The sequence below is a fragment of the Vidua macroura genome, chromosome 22, assembly GCF_024509145.1.
Source record: "Vidua macroura isolate BioBank_ID:100142 chromosome 22, ASM2450914v1, whole genome shotgun sequence".
In the NCBI taxonomy this organism is placed as follows: Eukaryota; Metazoa; Chordata; class Aves; order Passeriformes; family Viduidae; genus Vidua; species Vidua macroura.
In genome coordinates, this window is record NC_071592.1 from 6,734,964 (window position 1) to 6,753,196 (window position 18,233).

Below are 18,233 nucleotides of genomic sequence, written 5' to 3' on the forward strand. Positions count from 1 at the left end.
AGATCTGGACAATCTAAGAGTTTCTGCCAACTTTCCAAAAAGGCAAAGTCCAGCAGGCAGATGGGGCCCCTTTGCTCCAGCCCTGCTCATGCCCAGTTCTTGTTCTTACTGGGTTTAGGGTGCCTTGGATTCCTAGTAGGGGAGTGTAGTGGTTTTGGTTTGATTTGATTTTTTGGTTTTTGATTTTTGATTTCTGGGCATCCCAGACCAATTCTCTGTCCCTAAAATCGTGTTGCAGCTGGCCCAGCCTGCTGGCTCTGAGCCACTGTCCCCTGTCCCACTGCTGGGGCTTCTCCCTGGGCAGGGTGGGCACGTCTGACCCTCAGCAAGGTACTCCTGCTGTAAATCCCCATGGCAGCACCTGGCAGAGTTCCCTCCCTTGGCTCTGCAGCTTCCTGAGCTGTGCTCACCCCAAATGTGAGAATTATTCTTTGAGTCAGTTTTCTGTTGTGAGAAATGATACAAGGAGGAGGAGCAGATCTTCCTGTTGAAGGGATTTATACAAACCATCATGGTATTTTCAACTAAATGTTTGATAAACCCCAATTTTCTTTTTTTTTGCCTAAAAAATAATTTGCATTTGAAAAACATGTGGGAAAAGCTCTAATATGGAAGGAGATCAGCATTTGTACATTTAATAATCCAATTTTTTGTTCATAACATGGATGCAAACTAGAATGGAAGTTGAGTTGCAGTAAAAGACAGAAAATTAATGAAATATCTACATAATACTTTCCTTGTCTCACGGACTATTTGGCAAATTATAAATATCTATGTAATGCTTTCCTTCTTGGTGTATTTTCATTTTACACTGAAATTTTAGATTTCTAGGGAGACATCTCTTAATTTTATAGTGCAAGCCCCAAACTATCAGCTCTTAGTCCAAGCAAACCTTTCCCTTGCAGTTGCTGTGATTCCTGTGGGATGTGTTTTGTACTTTGTACAAACCCCTTCTCTCTTTCCAGGCCCTCCCGTCGCAGGGACGCAAAATGTGAATAAGACAACGGAACAGCAGCGGCCCCAGCCAGGTGAGGGTGGGGTCTGTGACCCTTGGGCTGGGGGAATTCACGTGTGGAGCAGCCCCAGGCAGGGCCAGGCAGGGGAGGGCTCAGGACCACGGCTGGGCTGTGCCAGCTGCTCTTCCCAAGGGGCTCTGTGGCTGCTCTGCCCCCGGGCCAGGATCTGCAGTGTCTCCATGGGCTGATCCCCTTGGAGCATCCCAGCTTGTCCCATGCCAGCAGGGTTTCCCCGGCCCAGAGCAGGGTGGGGGAGGGAAGCAGCCCCTCTGGGTAGCGCAGGGGGTGTTCCCTGCTGCCTCCCCACCTTCCCTGCCCGGCACAGCTGCTTCCCATCCCCTTCCTCTGCTCCGGGGCTTGGCTCTCTTGGAACAGGTTCAATCCACCAGCAAACGCTGCAGATCCAAATCACCACAACCAGAGAGAGGCAGAGCAGAAGTGTAGAGATTAGGGCTGAGGAGGCCCCACAGAAAGGGAAGGAATTCATTCCTAATAAATACTTCGTGGGGTTTTCAAGAACCACTCAGCCTTGGTGGAGCCAGCGACAAACTCCTGTTACTCTCATCTCTCTAATGCTGTGTTTCCCCCACAAAGAGAGATTTGGGTGAATATTTCCTGCCCTCCCAGGGCAGCAAGCTCAGCTGCTAACAAGAGAATCTGAAAATCTCATCTGCTCTCCTTTTTATTTAGCTCTTTTTTGTTAGGAGAAATATATTTGCTTCTGCTTTGTGGCTGTTCTCCTATCCCTCAGGTTTTTTTCCACGTTTGATGTGTTCTGGTTGCCACATAGTGCAGGGTATGTCCAAGGAGCTCCCAGACTGCAAAAGCAGGCAGGTCTGAGAGCAGTGCCAGAAACTGTGGCTGTGAAATTTCGGATTCCTGAAATACCTGGTGGTTGTTTGCTAAGAAAGAAAGAAGGAGCACTTCCAGGCCCTGAGAGAAGGGATAGAAGGAGTAAAGAAAGAAAATGAAAATTTGGTTTCTAGGACAAACATAATGACCTGGACTTTCTTTTTGATGAAACATCCTTTAAATTTTGTTGGTTGATTTTTCTTTTTTACTTTATTTTTTAGATCCCTACCAAATCCTGGGGCCTACCAGCAGCCGTCTTGCCAATCCAGGTGAGTTCGTTTTATGTTTCAGACCCCCTTTACCAAAGAGGTGAATTTTCCTTTGGAGCTGTTGCTCCAGCGTACACTGGGGCAGCAGCTGCTGTCCCTGCACCCCTGGGGGGACCTGTGAGAGCCACTGAACTCAGCAGCTGTGACCTCACAAGGGCTTTTGCCAAAATCCTTACAGAAAAGTGAGGAAAGTGGTGCAACAGCACCTCTGTCGGGACAAAATCCCCATCCCGGATGTCCTGACCCAAACCCAGCAATTTCTGAGAAGAGCTTTATAGGGGGCTTAAGTGCTGGTCTCTCAGATTTGCAGCACAGATTAATTTTCCACTGCCTGCTGTGGGTTACAAGAACAAAGGCAGAAAACATCTCTGAAAGTCACAGTGTAACTGTCCCTAGCACATCATCTGCAGTAAATAATCCCTGATTTTAGGGAGTAAGTAATTTGCCTGGAGCAAATCCTGCTCAAACTAAACAAACTTGTACACATGGGATGGCTGTAAGGAAACATCCTCCTAAGACTCTTAACATATCCTTAACTACTTGTACAACTACACTGAGTAAAACCAGGAGTCATCTGGGGAGCAAATCATCCCATGTAACTCAGATCACCCACTGGAAAGAGAGCTGGAGGTATCCAAAACAATCTCCATGGCAAGCAGAGAGCAGTGGAGGGGTGAAGTACACTGTGCTAACCAGTCAGTGAAAACTCTGCAGAGCAGTGTCCTCACAGAAAGCTCTGTTTATGAACAGCCTGAGGATTTTGAGGCCAAAGGCAACCATTATGAAATGTAATGTGACCTCAGGCCCAGGCCCAGAACAAAGGGCTGAGTAACTTGTTTGCTGGGAACAGTTTATCCACTCCTAGGGCCGCCTTTCCAAGGCCTGAAGGAGCAGTTCCCAGTCGAGATCGAGATAGCCCTTCTGTTTCCTGCCTTTGTGTGTGCCCCGAGCAGGAAGGCCCGAGTCATTTCCTTTCCCCTGGCTGTGTCTGCAGGGAGCGGGCAGATCCAGCTGTGGCAGTTCCTGCTGGAGCTGCTGTCGGACAGCTCCAACGCCAGCTGCATCACCTGGGAAGGCACCAACGGCGAGTTCAAGATGACGGACCCCGACGAGGTGGCGCGGCGCTGGGGTGAGAGGAAGAGCAAACCCAACATGAATTACGACAAGCTGAGCCGGGCGCTGCGATACTACTACGACAAGAACATTATGACCAAAGTGCACGGCAAGAGGTATGCCTACAAATTTGACTTTCACGGCATCGCCCAGGCCCTGCAACCCCACCCCACCGAGTCCTCCATGTACAAGTACCCATCGGATCTGTCCTACATGCCGTCCTACCATGCCCACCAGCAGAAGGTGAACTTTGTGCCCCCACACCCCTCCTCCATGCCTGTCACATCATCCAGTTTCTTTGGAGCGGCCTCCCCCTATTGGACCTCCCCTGCAGGAAGCATTTACCCCAACCCCAACGTGCCCCGCCACCCCAACGCCCACGTCACACCACACTTGGGCAGCTATTACTAAATGCTTTGATCTGCCAGTGGCCTTGAGCAGTCTGTTTGAACTTTTTCTTTACTCCTGGGATTTGTATGGTTTTTGGGGGGACCCTTGATGGATAATTGTGGCCTTTCTGGGGAAGAATTAAAACTGGATTTTTGTTATTCCTGGACCAAACCTTTTACTTTTGTAACTTTGCCTCTTGTGTCTTGAACTGAGAGATGGAAGCTCCTGTAGGCCAGTACTCTGCATTTTCCTTGGGGTTTAAGGCTTGTGTCCTCTGTAGGAAGTGACAGTGAAGATGGTTCACTATTCCCTGAAATGATTATTAGCTTTTGGATGAGAGCAATTTTTAAGGATTCAAAGGCTTTTGACAAGGCATAGATCCAGCAGTGGGTCGTAGGAAAAGATGACCACAGTGGGGTTTTTCTCACTGGCCATTTGACCATTCAGTGGAGGACGTTGGGCTGCAGGGGACCACAACTGGAATCTTAGCTCTAAGGCAGAGGAGGATTTTCACCCAACTGGAAATTAAATATATATATATATTCATATATATATATATATATGTACATGTATATTTTAAGAAGTAAAGGGCATTGAAGGAACTTTTCTAGAGTACAACTTCATTTGACTGTGTGTGAACTCAGCAAGCAGCAGAAACCAGAACAAAGCGTAAGGCAAAGTCAAGCACAGACATTCCTGGGAAGCAGAAGTGAAGTGAATAAACGACAGCAGGTCCCTGGCTCTGCCTGAGCCGCGGGGCTCTGGAAGCACCGATTCGCGAACGCTGTGCGTTTGTCAGACCGTCAAACCAAGGGTCAACAAACCAGAAGGCAAATTACTGTATAAATTATGCAGAGTTATTTTTCCCTATATCTCACAGTTTTAAAAGAAAGAGTAAATAAAACGAGTTGACCTCGGTCACAAATGCAGGTTTGTTTTTTACTATCAGCTCGGTTGTTTTTTGTTTATTTTTTTAATGTAATTTGTACATCTTTTCAATGTGTACATTTGGGCTGTAGCTTTGTACTTTTTGCTAAAAAAAAACAAAAATAAAAAATAAGACATGAGTAATGTATCTGTTGGAGATAGGCTTAGTCCTGCAATTGGATCCATGACTGACCCCCAAAGTGGCCAGAAACCCTCCAGATTGCCCTAGGTTTGTCTAGAGGAGAGGATTTTCTGTATTAGTCTGGTGTAGCTGTCTGCAAATTAGCTCCACTTACTCCCATGTTTGCATTGAGGCTGATTGAAAACAGGCCCTAACATCTCAAGGCAACCATTGCAATATTCTGTGATCGCTTTTCACCCAAATCCTGAACTTTGGGAAGATCCTAACCACTTCATAGATAAAAAGACTAAATACTTCTCTTTTGGATGGCTTCTGCTGGGGGGTTCTGTGGAAATCTGACCCCTTCCAGAGCTCTGAGCCATCCCCAGCTTTGCAGATGTGAATGTGACGCTGCACAAGCGGCGGTTTGGTGCCATAAACAGAGGGTAAACCACAAGCGTTTGGGGTTTGGAACAGATGTCTGGGGGGTGAAATTTCCATGTACAACCCATTAGCTGACTTGTATTAAGTGGCAGCCAATTAACAGGATCACAACTATCTAGTCTAGACCAACCCCTGGGACTCTGTGGGGGCGGGATTTGGTCCATGTGCATCCCATTGCAGGAGGGGAGTCTGAAACCAGAGCATGGGAGTCTGCTCAGAACGTTAAACACAAGCACTGATGCCATTATTTAACAAAGTGGGAAGAGAAGATCAAGCTACTACAGTTAGGTCTTAGTGCTTTCAGGGTGTTTTTAAGCAACATTTCTGCCATAATAGCAAAATTTAAGTATGAAGGAACTACCCATGGAAATGGGGCTTTTGCTACTATATATATGCAATGTACTTTTTGGATATTAAAATATATATAATTTTGCAAGCTATCTTGGTGGGTTGTTTTTTTTTTTAATATGTATTAATGTTACAATGAAACAGTTGTATGAAGAAGATGATGTAAAAAAAAAAAAAGTGACAAAATAAATGGTGGTTTTCTTCTCTAAGGCATCAAATTGTCCCACTCTCTCCCTCCCCTCTCACACTTGCATGCACTTGAAATTAAATTTAGCTAAAAAGGGAAAGAAAGCAGCTCCACGGTAGTGGCAACCCATCCTGATCCCTGTAGTATTGACCACTCATTCCAGAAAATTGTTGCCAGAGATTGTCAGACTGGATTTGGTTATTGAAGGGATTAAAAGCCAGGCTCAGGCTTTTGTCCATGGAGAGACAGAGAAAGTGGGAGGGCAGCCAGAGCTCAGCAGCTGAACTGTCAAGGTGGCTCTTGGGGTGCCCCAGGGCCGCCCAGGAATGTCAGTGTGTGCTCAGCCTGCTCCTGTTTCCCACCTATCCCCAAACCCCAGGGAGAGCCAGTGCTCCAGAGCATTCCTGAGGTGGAGGCTGCAAAAACAAGCTGTGCCAAGGAATCTTCTGATTGTGGATAAAGGTCAGGCTGAGGCACTTCCTGCACTTTTGCATGGTGGTCCTGAGAGATATCTGGAGCTCCTGCAGACCTGATAAAGCCTTGGGAAGGCAGGGCTGCACAAGCACAGCACTTCCTTCCTGCACACAACCTTTTGTTGCTGAGCTCCGGGACAAAGCTTGATTGGCTCGGGAAAAGGGCCACTTCCAGCCCCCCAGAGCTGCTCCTTCTCTGGATTCCAACAGAGTTGCTCAATTTAGTCACAAGAGCGGGTGGTTTGTTGCTTATCTCCGTTGTTTTCCACTGCAGCACCAGCGAGATTAATTCTGGCTGTGCAGCATCAGTGGAAATATCAAGTATTTTATTTGAATACCATGTCCTGCCTGCCTGCCAGTAATAGGAAAATCAGAAGTCAAGATTGCACAAAAGCATCTAAAGGCAGAATCTGGAGGTTATCAGAGTGCAAAGATGTCCCTCATAGCAAAATTTGGCCAGCAGGAACCTTGGGGGGAAAAAAAAAGACGTTTGGAAATAACCAACAATTTAAGAAGCATCTGATTCTGGCCTGCCCAGTGTGTTAAATGAGCCCTCCTGAGATGGGAGGTGATCAACAGCATCCCAGCTCAGGTCTTCTCTGCCTCCTTTCATCCTTCCCTTCAGGGTACTTGCTGGCATTAATCCTTTCTAGTATTCACTAGTATTTCTCTTCAGATATTAATTTTTTCTAGTTTTTGCTAATATTTAGCTCTAGACAGATTTTTCCTCCTACTCTGGGAATTCCCATGGAATCCAGAGATCATAGAGCAAGGAGATCTCACCCCAGAGTGCCAGAGAGCCTCACACTGCTGAGGCACTTCCCAGATAACTTTTAGAGCATTTTCATAGGATCTTGATAATTTACATTCCTCACACAGAGTAATAAGACAGAGATTGGTAATTTGTACCCCTCAAAATCAGCCTGGCTTTGTCACGTTGGAGGTGCCAGGGATGGGAACAGGGAGATCTGCCCTCCCAGCCCAAGTTTCTGGGGCACACTGGGACAAAGCAAACAAGGAATTTGACAGCCCTAATGCTACTCTCTGCTTTTCCCAGGAGGACAAGGCAGATTGAATTCAAATATTTCAGGCTTAAATCAGAAAGTTTACCAGGCAGATGGTTGGGATCACATGGCTGTGAGCTGGGAGTCAGCAGGGGCAGCAGAAAACCTTCCCTGCATCGACGTTCAGGACTCAGAGCTCTCTGGGAAACCCAGCTCCCATTGCAATCAGGGTGAATTCAGCTGCTAATTTCCAGGGATCTGGTATTTCCCCAGGATTTCTGTTCCACCAGCCTCAAACCATGACTGGGATCTAGCTCAAACATGCCAAAGTGGAATTAACTCTACATTCCACTATCAGAGTGCAGCCTGTACATGGAATAGAATCAGCGATGGCTTTACAGGCTCAGAGCTCTGGCTCTCTTGGCTGGATCTCTGTGCTACTTTTCTCTGTTTGAGCTGGTCCTGCCTCTGTGTGTGAATTCCTTCTGCTTAATTACAGCCAGCAAGTTCAGAATCTGCTTTGAACTGGATTTTGAAGCAGGCTTTTTATCCCCACTGGACGAAGGAGCTCCCAGCTTAAGCACTTATTAGATGCTCTAAACTAGGGGATAACAACTCCTCCCAGAGCCAAGCACGTGAGATCACTCCTGTCCAGAATCCCTGTATGCCAGAACCCACATCCTGTGCACACTGGTGCCTTCCTGCTTTATATATCTAAAAATTGTATTTTAGCTCTGAGGATGAACTTCCAAATAGCTGCAAATTTCTAAGAGAGTGCTGTGGCAAAGGAGAGGAATTTCCCTGCGCCAAGACCTTCCCTTAGTAAAGACAAAGACAGATTTCTCATACTCATGCCCAACAAGTACACTTCAGGCAAATGAGACATTAATTATGGGGGAAATCTGCCATAACTTCTGTTGATGTAAATATTTAACGTGAGGCTGGAGTTTCCCAGCAATGTTTCATCCACATCCATGGCAGTAAATGCCCGGGCCGAAGCTTTGTGCTCAAAGGAGGGATGAACCCAGCTGCTGTTTCCCACCTCTGTGTCACAAGGAAAGAGCCATCAGTCTATAAATGCTTCATGAAAGCAGCCAGCTTCACTTCATTATCCTATTACAATAATAGAGTTTTTACAGGCTGGTTTGCTGTGCTGAGCCGGTATTTTTTAATAACTTCTGTGAAATTAGTTGGTGAGACTTCAGCCTGCTGCCTACCCAAGTCTGCTCTCCCACGTCAAACTGAGCGTGGCTGCATTTGGTGTTAATTAGAGCTGCAGTCCAGGGGCACGTCAGGGGCTGGCGCTTATGAATTCACTTCAAAGACTTTATTTGTATATTTTTGCACGATACCCAGCATAACATACACATGATAATTTTCATCTGTGAAATCAGAGCTCACTGCAAATAAAGCTCAGACCTTTCTCTCGTATCAGGAAAGAATTGAGAGACCTCTGATTAAGGTCACGTGGAGAATGACAACACGTAATTTAGCTTGTGTGTTCTGATTTTTTCCACTACAGAGGTGGAAATCCCTGCACATGAAGCTCAGATTCTTCTATTAGATCAGAATAGAATTAGAGATCCTTGGCAAAAATCAGCTCTTCAGGCTCCAAGAGCAGCAAACAGAGCCTGACACCAAACCCACAGAATGTGAAGACCAAAGGCAGAGCAGTTTTGAGGCCATGGCAGCAATAAGCCCATCAGCCCTGCACCCCACGCAGAGGGAGCTGCCCCAAGGAGCCCCAAGGATCTGCCCTGTGAGGCAGGGGAAGGGCACAGCTGGGTTTGCAGCTGAGCAGCCACCCCGAGCCGGGCAATAACTGCGGCGGGAAGGGCTTTGGCCAGGGGAGGTTCCCAGGTGAAGGGACCTTGCTGCTCCTAACCAGGGCCAGGCACAATAGGATTTGTCCTGGAGTTCTTATGTGAAGTCGCAGTGCTGAAGGAGAATGGGGCTCTGGCAGTTCGGTGCGATTTCACCACCAGAGCCAGCTCCCTCCTTTCCAGGAACTGCTGCAAACTTGTTATTTGCTTTGGCTTCTCGCTGAGTTTCTGTCTGCCGGAGCTGGAAAGGCCGGGGCTGGGTGCACCTCCCCTCCTGCCGCTGCGAGCGCCGTGCTCAGCCCGGCAGAGTCCCCTCCCGGCTGGCAGCCCGGGCTGGGCAGGGACACGGCCAGCCCTGGGGTACAGGGGCCGTGTTCCCGGTGTTCCCGGTGATCCCGGTGTTCCCGGTGTTCCCGGTGTCCCCATACCGGGCTGGGCAGGGACACGACCAGCCTTGGGGGACAGGGACCGTGTTCCTGGTGTTCCCGATGTTCCTGGTGTTCCCATACCGGGCTGGGCAGGGACACGGCCAGCCCTGGGAGCACAGGGTGGGTGTTCCCGGTGTTCCCGGTGATCCCGGTGTCCCCATGCAGTGGCTGACGGGGGTTGTGCTGGGAGCGTTGTCAGAGGACACCTGTAGAAACCTGAACACCTTCCCTGGGATTTCTGTCTCCCTTAGGACCCATGTATAATACATACATATCTGTCTGTCTATTTATCTATCTATCTATCTATCTATCTATCTATCTATCTATCTATCTATCTATTATATAGATGTACACTTACCACACCCCTGGAAGTGTCCAAGGCCAGGCTGGATGGGGCTTGGAGCAAGGTGGGATAGTGCCCATGGCAGGAGGTGGAATGGGATAAGCCTTAATGTCCCTCCCAACCTAAACCACTCTGTGACTCCTTACAGATTTATGTATATTTCATAGAACATTATATATACACACACATATATATTTGATATAATTGTGTGAGTGTATATATACACACATTTGATAGAATTGTGTGTGCATATACACCTCTTTGATAGAATTGTGAGTATATATATACACCTATTTGATAGAATTGTGTGTGTGTATACACATATTTGATACCATTGTGTCTGTATATATATACACCTATTTGATAGAATTGTGTGTGTGTATACACATATTTGATACCATTGTGTCTGTATATATATACACCTATTTGATAGAATTGTGTGTGTGTATACACATATTTGATACCATTGTGTCTGTATATATATACATATTTGATATAGGAGTATACTGTGGTGTTACAGTAAGACAAATTAAGAAGGGAGTTCAGCGTGGACTGAACTGTGGAGGATTTAAAACTTCCCTTAATGCTCCATTTCTGGAGGCTCAAGGCTGACAGGCAGCTGAAAAGCTCCCCCAAAATCCTCAGCCAGCACACTGCAAGCTCTGCAGACCCAGTGGCACCGGCATCCCAACCTTGCTGTGGGAATTTGGGGAGCAGCATCCTTCTCCATGAGGGATAGAGGGGACAGGGGGGTCTGGCATGGGGGTGGAAGGAGATGAGCTTTAAGGTCCCTTCCAGCCCAAACCACCCTGGGATTTTGGGATGGCTCCATAGCAGTGTTTGGGGTGCTCCAGGCACAGCAGCATGAAGGGATGAGATCTGGGCTTCCAGAACCATCCCAGGGTTCTGCAGGCCCTGCCACAGTGACAGTGACTCCCTGCGGGGGGGTTGGCTCCCTGCTGCACCAGGAGCACTTCAGAGCACGGGGGAGCTTCATCTGAGCAGGAACTTTGGGCACTGCTGTAAACACAGTGAGGACTCAGGGCCGTCCCGGCTGGTCTGTGGCAGAATCATGGAATCAGTGAGATTGGAAAAGCTCTCTGGGGTCATGGAATCCAGCCACTAACCCAGCACCACCGTGCTGTTGGGTTTCAACAGCTGGGGAAACTGAGGCACAAAGCAGGGAGCAGTGTCTGGCGTTCCAGAGCAGAGTTCCCTATGGAATATGGGTCTCTCCAGACTCGCTGTTCCTGATCCCCCCACTCGGCTTCGGGTGCAGCAGCAGCCGATGTTTACAGCCCCCAGACCTCCGCTCACACATCAGCTCCGAATTCCCAACGCTTCTGTGAAGGGGCTAAATATATCCTGCTAGCACGGCCCGTGCCAAAACCGAGCCACTAAATGCATTGAACTTCGTGTAATAAAATACGGAACAGTCCCAATAAATTCTTGCTTTGCTTTTCAAGGTTGCGGCGGCCGCCCTGCGGAGTTCGGGGCTGCGGAGCGGCTGATCCGCAGGTGAGCGGTGCCATCCTGTGGCGGCGGCACAGAAAACACCGCGCTGCATCCCCGCATCCCCGATAGTCCCCAGGATCCTCGTGCTCCCCAGCATCCCTGTGCTCCCCAGCATCCCCGTACTCCCCAACATCCCTGTGCTCCCCAGGATCCCAACAATCCCGTGCTCCCCAGCATCCCTGTGCTCCCCAGGATCCCTGTGCTCCTCAACAATCCCGTGCTTCCCAACATCCCTGTGCTCCCCAACATCCCCGATAGTCCCCAACATCCCTGTGCTCCCCAGGATCCCTGTGCTCCCCAACATCCCTGTGCTCCCTAGGATCCCTGTGCTCCCCAGGATCCCCATGTTCCCCAACATCCCTGTGCTCCCCAGCATCCCCGATAGTCCCCAGCATCCCGGTGTTCCCCAACATCCCTGATGGTCCCCAGCATCCTTGTGCTCCCCAGGATCCCTGTTCTCCCCAGCATCCTTGTGCTCCCCAGAACTCCTGTGCTCCCCAACATCCCTGTGTTCCCCAACATCCCTGATGGTCCCCAGCACCCCCGTGCTCCCCAGCATCTCGACCTGTCTCCCTGCTGGGCTGTCACAATGGATTAACGTGGTGATTTTGCACAGCTTGTTGGGATGTGGTTGCCCAGGAGAGCAAGGGCTTAATGCTTTCTTTGCATAAATTTGGCCAGCAGTGTAAAAAAAGGAGACACCAAATGAGTCTGTCTCATCTCCAGCCTCCTCTCGCTCATCCACCTCCCCTGAGCAGACAGAATTTATGTGCAGCAGTGAGTTTGTTCAAGTGAAAGTGTCCCCAAGCCAATGCTTCCACCACAGGAATGTCAGCTTGGCCTCAGGAATTATCTTTTGTATGTATTCGAGCAGCCATGGAGAAAGCTTCAGCCTTCCTCACTCTTGTTCCAGTAATGCTGTCACAGGGTTAAATGTGATTTAGGGCCAGTGCTGGTGGTGTCAGAGGTTCCCCAAGCTGCAGCAGGAGAATTCACCCGAGGGTTTAGGAACTTGCACATTTTCCCTCTTTGCCTCCCTCTCTCTGTGCACATTCCTGGCCTGGTGCTATGTTTTCTCCCTGCTCCTGTGGGGAGCAGGAGCTGGGCCAGCACCACGACTGTGGATCAAGGCAGGGGTGATTTTAGGGGGAAGAAATGAGGTGGAAATCCTGGCTGTTCCCAGCCAGATTCCCAAGGGTATGACCACCTCACTTTGCCTGGGGAGAGGGAAGGGGATGGGACACCTCAGCTGCTGCCTTGTGTCTTTGCTCCCTGCTGACTGGTTTGTGGTGAGCAGCAGTTTCCAGGGAATTGTGTACAGGCAGGAGCTATCCAGGCACTCGCTGGCAGCCTGTGAGCAGTGGTCTGCCACAATCCAGCAGTGCGAGTCAGTGGGAGCATCTGAACAGTGTGCCAAGGATTTTGGTTGTTATTATTGTTGTTATTATTATTTAGGGGTGTCTTTTCACCAGTTCCTCCCAGACCATGTGTGCAGACAGTCAGCAAACCAGCACATGTCATTTTACCAAAAGCAATTATTTTAATTCATGGCCCTTTCTCCAGCAGTCAGCAGGAGGCCTTATTCATTTGCCAGCAGGAGGGTAAATCTATTTCAAAATGATTGAAATATTGCGCACAGCTTGAATGAATGTTTAAAATAAATACAGTAGAAGAAACATGTTGTTTGTGAAATGAGAAGATAAATTAAGTTTAGTGCAGACACATTATTCCCAAGCCTGGCTGCTTGGCTTTCCCAGTGAAATCCTTTAGGCCTTAATCCAGAAGGAATAGTCTGGTTTGCTCTCCTGAAGGGCAGGCCTTTCTCCTTAGACCTTTGCAGGGTATGGGCCAGGCTGACAGCTCCATGGGGTGTCCCAGTGTGCGGGAAGGCCCAAAGGCAGGAGGGCACCCCGAGGGAGCAGAGACCCTGAGCAGAGCTGGAGAAGTGAAGCCCTGCCAGGGTGAAGAACCCGGCCTTTGTCTTCCAGTATCAGCTCTGTGGTTCCCTCCAGCCACTTCTGCTCAACAAGATTAAATTTATTTTCATCCTCTTAACTGAACTTTCTTTTAATGGCAGCAGAGGTGACAGCCCTCAGAATAGCTTTCCTCTGGAGCATGTCCCGAGTGCCTGTCCCCGATAACCTCCTTCCTGGCCAGGCCTTTATCTGCCGGGTGACAAACTGCTCTCCCTGGACAGCCAGAGGAAATTCCACTCATTGTTGTGCTGCTCCTGGGCTCTGCCTCAGCTCTATCTCCTGCTGCTGCGGGGCTGGCAGGGCTTCCTGGGGTGACAACCAGCAGGAGGCTCGCTCTGGGATTCCCAGTCAGCTCCCAGCACGATCCCGCTCTAAGGGAGCCTGATAGCTCAGCCGTGGGCCTGTCAGCTTTGGATCCATCCTCTCGAATTCCCTCTGCTCCTGGATCCCTTCCAGTAACACCAAAATACACAGAAGAACACAGTCACCCTCCCCTGGTGCAGCTTCCTTGTGCTGCAGGTTCCGAGGCAGGTGTGACCCTCAGCAAGGGAACAGCAGGCGACCACCTTTGCAGGGGGATCAGGTGTTTTCTCTTTGAGCTGTGGTAGCATTTCATGCTTCTAGACATGGAACAACACCTGTTCATGCTCACGCTGCAGAGACAGGGCAAAAGGTTCCATCGCTGGGTCAGAAGAACATTGAGGTTTAGGATTTTGAGGAGGCTTTCCAAGGGCAGGACCTGGAAGTGCCTTGTTTAGGAACCCTCTAAGCTTTGGAGGGTGTGCACCACCTCTTGTACAAGCCCAGCAGAGCATTTGATTTCTTTTTCCCACAAGCACTAACATCCCAAACCAGCACTTAAAGTAGGGACCTTCCCTGACTCCTCATTGCACAGCTGGCTTTGACCTTTCAAATGGATTTCCCTTGGACTTGCTATTTTTGTCCAGTGGGGACACTTTTCCTGCCTCTATTAAAGGCATCTTGATGCATCTCTTCTCCCAGGGGTAAGAGGTGTAGCTTGTGAGCCTTGAGCACTGACAGTGCCACTTTCTGGAGACATTATACCCAGGGAACTGAACAGGAAGCCTTGGGAGGAAATGCAGCAGCAGCTCTGAAAGGATGGAGCAGCCTTTTGGTTCAGACCACTCTGGGACTCTGGACATGTCATTTCACTTCCCTGCACCCTCTGAGATTTCTGTTCATGCCCACTGATTTCTTGATGTTTGTTTTGGGGGATCAAAACTGCCCTTCCAAGCTGATTATATGAGGGGCACTAAGGTGCTGTGGTGATTTGGACTGTAAAGTATTTTTTACACTGTTGGTTTGCAAAGTTGCAAGCCAGCACAATTAAAATATCAGACAATATCTGTGAGCTACCTCAAAGGTCTCACTCCTGCTTCTTTATTCACAGTTCTGGCCCTGGTGCAGCCACTTTTGGTAGCTCTGATGTGTGATGAGAGCAGAACTTTGTGTGCTGACCTTTCCATCCAGAGTGGAGAAGGGTGTGACAGTGGTGCACTGAGGAAAGATTGACACAGCTGAGAATTGGCTTTTAAAGTGCTTTAGTGACATAATTGTTCATACCATTGCTCTCTGTACAATGTCAGTGTTTATGTCCTGTGTTACAGATGGCAAATCAGAGATTCAGAGTAAAGTGATTTGTTCTCACCCAAGAGAGGAGTTCACACTACTGGGACTAGGACCTGAACACTCCTGGTCCCCAGAGTTTGATTTCCATACTCACACTGTGCTCATTTGCAGCACAACTTTCTCTTGTCATCCTCTGACCTGCTGAATTCTCCCCGTCTTTTAAAACCACTTAGTCCAGCAGCTTTTAACACTATTTCCATTTTACCACAGCATTGAAAATTGATGAGTTGAGTTACATCACTGGGAAGAGTTCCCAAAAACTCTTTGGTCTGCCACTAGGACTCTCAGTAACAAAATGAACTGGGAAAAAAAAGCCAAAACAAAAAAACTGACTGTGAGGAAGTAGAAATTCACTGAAAAGGTATTGAAGCTTCTTGTTGCATTTATGTCAAAAATCATCCCCAGAAAATGTTCAGCACTATTCAGCTCCCACCGAGCAGGAGTTGTTTCCTCTAGGGATGCACGTTTGGCTGTGGTGGGATGAACAGTTTGGAATCAAATCTGAAGCCAAATGTTGGTAGGAGGCTCCTGGGCTGTGTTTTTGTTTGAACAAGACCTTTGTGCTTCAAAGGGGAAGATAATCTCTGTTTGCATTGGGGATTTTTTGGAAGGATACAGCCAGAGCTGGGAACTTCCTCTCTCCTCCCAGTGGAGTGGTTTCTGCTGGGTGTGAAGGAATGAATGTGTTCTCCACCTCCCCACCTTTCTCAAGAGTTGTCTTGAAATGTTTCCCTATTCCCCATCCAGGCAGCTCCTGGGGCAGTGAAGAGCAGCTGAAGGCTGGGACAATTGGGAATAAGCTGCAAAATTCCTTTTGTCCCAGGGTGGGTCTCTGCTTTTCCTTGCTTTTTCAGTTTTCATTTCCATTTGGTCTTTTTCCCTGAAAGGAGTCAAAGGCTTTCAGAGGGGAGAAGTCACATTTTGGAGTTGGAAATGCAGCAGCTTGGCCCAAGCTCTGTCTTCTGTATTTCCTAAGCTTGTCCCATCCCTTACTGCTCTGTCCTGCAGCTGTACCAGCCCCAAAGAAAGAGGGAAGGAATTGTTCCAGAACATTCAAAGGTGCTCAAGTTCCAGAGCCAGAGACTTTGTTTTCATAGAGGACTTTGGCAACCAGAAATTTTTTTGAGGTTTTGGATCCTAAGTCCCTTAGGTTTATTTAGCTTTGCCTTCTGTCTCGCCTTTTCAGATTCTCCTTCCAGCAGCTGTGTATCTTTAATGTCCTAAAATTTCTTTCCATCTTTTCAGGCTTTTTAACACCTTTGCATACGCCTGAAAACTTCGATGGGTTGGACATTCCAACATAGCAGCTTCATTAAATGTCCCATAGATATAAAAATATAAATTCTATGAAATATATATAGTGTAGTTAAATAGTGATCACTGGTATGCTGCTCCTCTTTGATTGGAGGCTTTTGAGAAAACAAATGCTGGGTTAGAGCAAACCCAAACTGTGTTTCTGTTTTGTTTTACTGATTATTTATTAATCCTCTCAAGATTGAGTTCTCTCTGAAAACTCAGTCCCACGAATACCTGGCACTACATTTTTGTGTCGCTGGTTTCATTGACTTCAGACAAGACAAAGCCAGGATTGTCATAACCTTTCTTCTCTTTGGCTTTGGCTTCCTTCTCATTGTAGAGACAGAAGGCACAGTGGGGAGTCTCCACAGCCACTGTCTTGCTGAAGTTCTGGAAGTCCACTCTGTATTTCCCTTCTTTGGTCTTGGACACGATGGGAGCGAAGCGGTACCCCCAGAGCACCTCCTCGGGGATGTAGGATGTCCTCACCTGGCAGGTGGCACTGGTGGCCTCCACGGTGCCATCCAAAAACACCACCAGCTCAAAGTCCTGCTGCAGAAGGGTTTCTGCTGCCATGTGGAAGAAGGGGCTGTTCTTGTCTATGATGTGGTAAATGGTGAGGGGCGAGATGAAGAAGAGATTCTCGTTGCCAGCATCCACTACGAATTCGATGTTGACCTGGTCCAGGATGATGGTCTCCCCCTCGGGGGTGATGGTGGTCTTCAGCAGCTTCCCGTAGATGTGGCTCCCGATCAGCAGGCTCTTGCGGAGGTTGGCCACGCGGATCAGGAGGCAGAGCTTCCCCCCACGCTTGCTGATGACAGCGTTCTTGCTGAATGTGATGGTCTTGGCTCGGTTTTTGGACCTGGAAATCTTGGCCAGGATGGCCCCACACATGAAGGAGTTGATGATGACACCCAGGATGGACTGGAAGATGAGCAGGAAGATGGCAGTGGCACACTGCTCTGTGACACACCTGAAGCCGTACCCGATGGTCACCTGGGTCTCCAGGGAGAAGAGGAAGGCTGAGGTGAGGCCGTTGATGTTCTCCACGCAGGGGGTGTGGTTGATGGAGGGGTTGAACTCGGGCAGGTCTTTGTGGATGTAGGCCACGACGTACCAGAGCAGCCCAAACAGGAACCAGCTGCCCAGGAAGGCCGAGATGAAGATGGTCATCTTGTACCTCCACCTGAGGTCCAGGATGGTTGTCCATATGTCAATCAGGAAGACAAACCTGGACTGTTCCACGTTGCCAAATTCGATGTTGCACCTCCCATCCTTGGAGACGAGCCTGGCCCGGCGCCGGCTGCGCTCCCGGAGGTGGCTGGTGAAGCGTTCCCGGAGGTAGCTGAACATCCCCCCTGCTGACAGGGCTCTGCAGGGTGAGAAACAATGACCAGGGGGTTTAACCTCTACCTGCAGGCCAGGGGGAAACTCTGACACAGGCTCAAGATGCTTGATTAGAACAAAGTTATATAATTTGCATATTTTTCCCCCAGTTGGTGGGGAAGAGTTCCAGTAAGCTGGTGAGGAAACTCAAGAGTTCCTTGCCTAAGGAGCATTCCAGCAAAAATCAATCATTTAGGCTTGCTCAATAAACTCTGAGTCAGTCAAGTGTTAATATCGTCCTGTGCTCAGCTGTGTAAGTGAAGCCTGGAGCAGCAATAACTCCATCATGGGCATGTGTGGGGAAAACTGCTGGGTTTGGAGACCTTTCTGCCTTTTAGGAGATGAATCCTGGTCTGCTGATGCAGTTTTGTGTGTATCTCGACATTAGGAGACCCTGGATGAAATGTGGATGGGAAATTTAGGGACAAAGGGGAGCAGATGCAGAAGGCATACTTAAGCCAGATACGCAGTTATTTTTAGCATGGTTAGAGATGGGGTTGGAGGTGTGAAATTCAGACCCTGGAATCACACAAGCATCTCAAATAGGATTAAGTGAGAACAAAAGAAAAGATGAAACTCCAGCAGGAGAATTTGGGTGTTTGCTCACCACAAAGGTGATGCTAAGGCTAAGAATGGATTTCTGAACCTGATCCTTTAAAGGAAAGCATA

The 18,233-nt window shown here is 48.6% G+C and overlaps 2 protein-coding genes across 6 annotated transcripts in view; one reads left to right on the forward strand and one right to left on the reverse strand.

Moving 5' to 3' along the window:
- The window catches only part of FLI1 (Fli-1 proto-oncogene, ETS transcription factor), an 86,783-nt gene extending 81,094 nt beyond the window's left edge, over nucleotides 1–5,689 (forward strand). For all 5 annotated transcript variants that reach the window (XM_053996907.1, XM_053996909.1, XM_053996908.1 and 2 more), the window contains 3 exons: nucleotides 966–1,028; nucleotides 2,090–2,137; nucleotides 3,132–5,689. In XM_053996907.1, coding sequence (XP_053852882.1) covers nucleotides 966–1,028; nucleotides 2,090–2,137; nucleotides 3,132–3,661 — 641 coding nt within the window. In that variant the 3' untranslated portion in view covers nucleotides 3,662–5,689. The remainder of the gene's footprint in view (nucleotides 1–965; nucleotides 1,029–2,089; nucleotides 2,138–3,131) is intronic.
- A 10,726-nt stretch (nucleotides 5,690–16,415) lies between these two features.
- KCNJ1 (potassium inwardly rectifying channel subfamily J member 1) lies at nucleotides 16,416–17,531 on the reverse strand. Its single transcript, XM_053996919.1, has one exon. The coding sequence runs from the start codon at nucleotides 17,529–17,531 to the stop codon at nucleotides 16,416–16,418; it is 1,116 nt and encodes a 371-aa protein (XP_053852894.1).
- Between the last annotated feature and the right edge of the window lie 702 nt (nucleotides 17,532–18,233).

Coding starts and splice junctions, on each gene's coding strand:
- KCNJ1 (XM_053996919.1), bottom strand. CDS start 17,531: ATGTTCAGCTACCTCCGGGAACGCTTCACCAGCCACCTCCGGGAGCGC.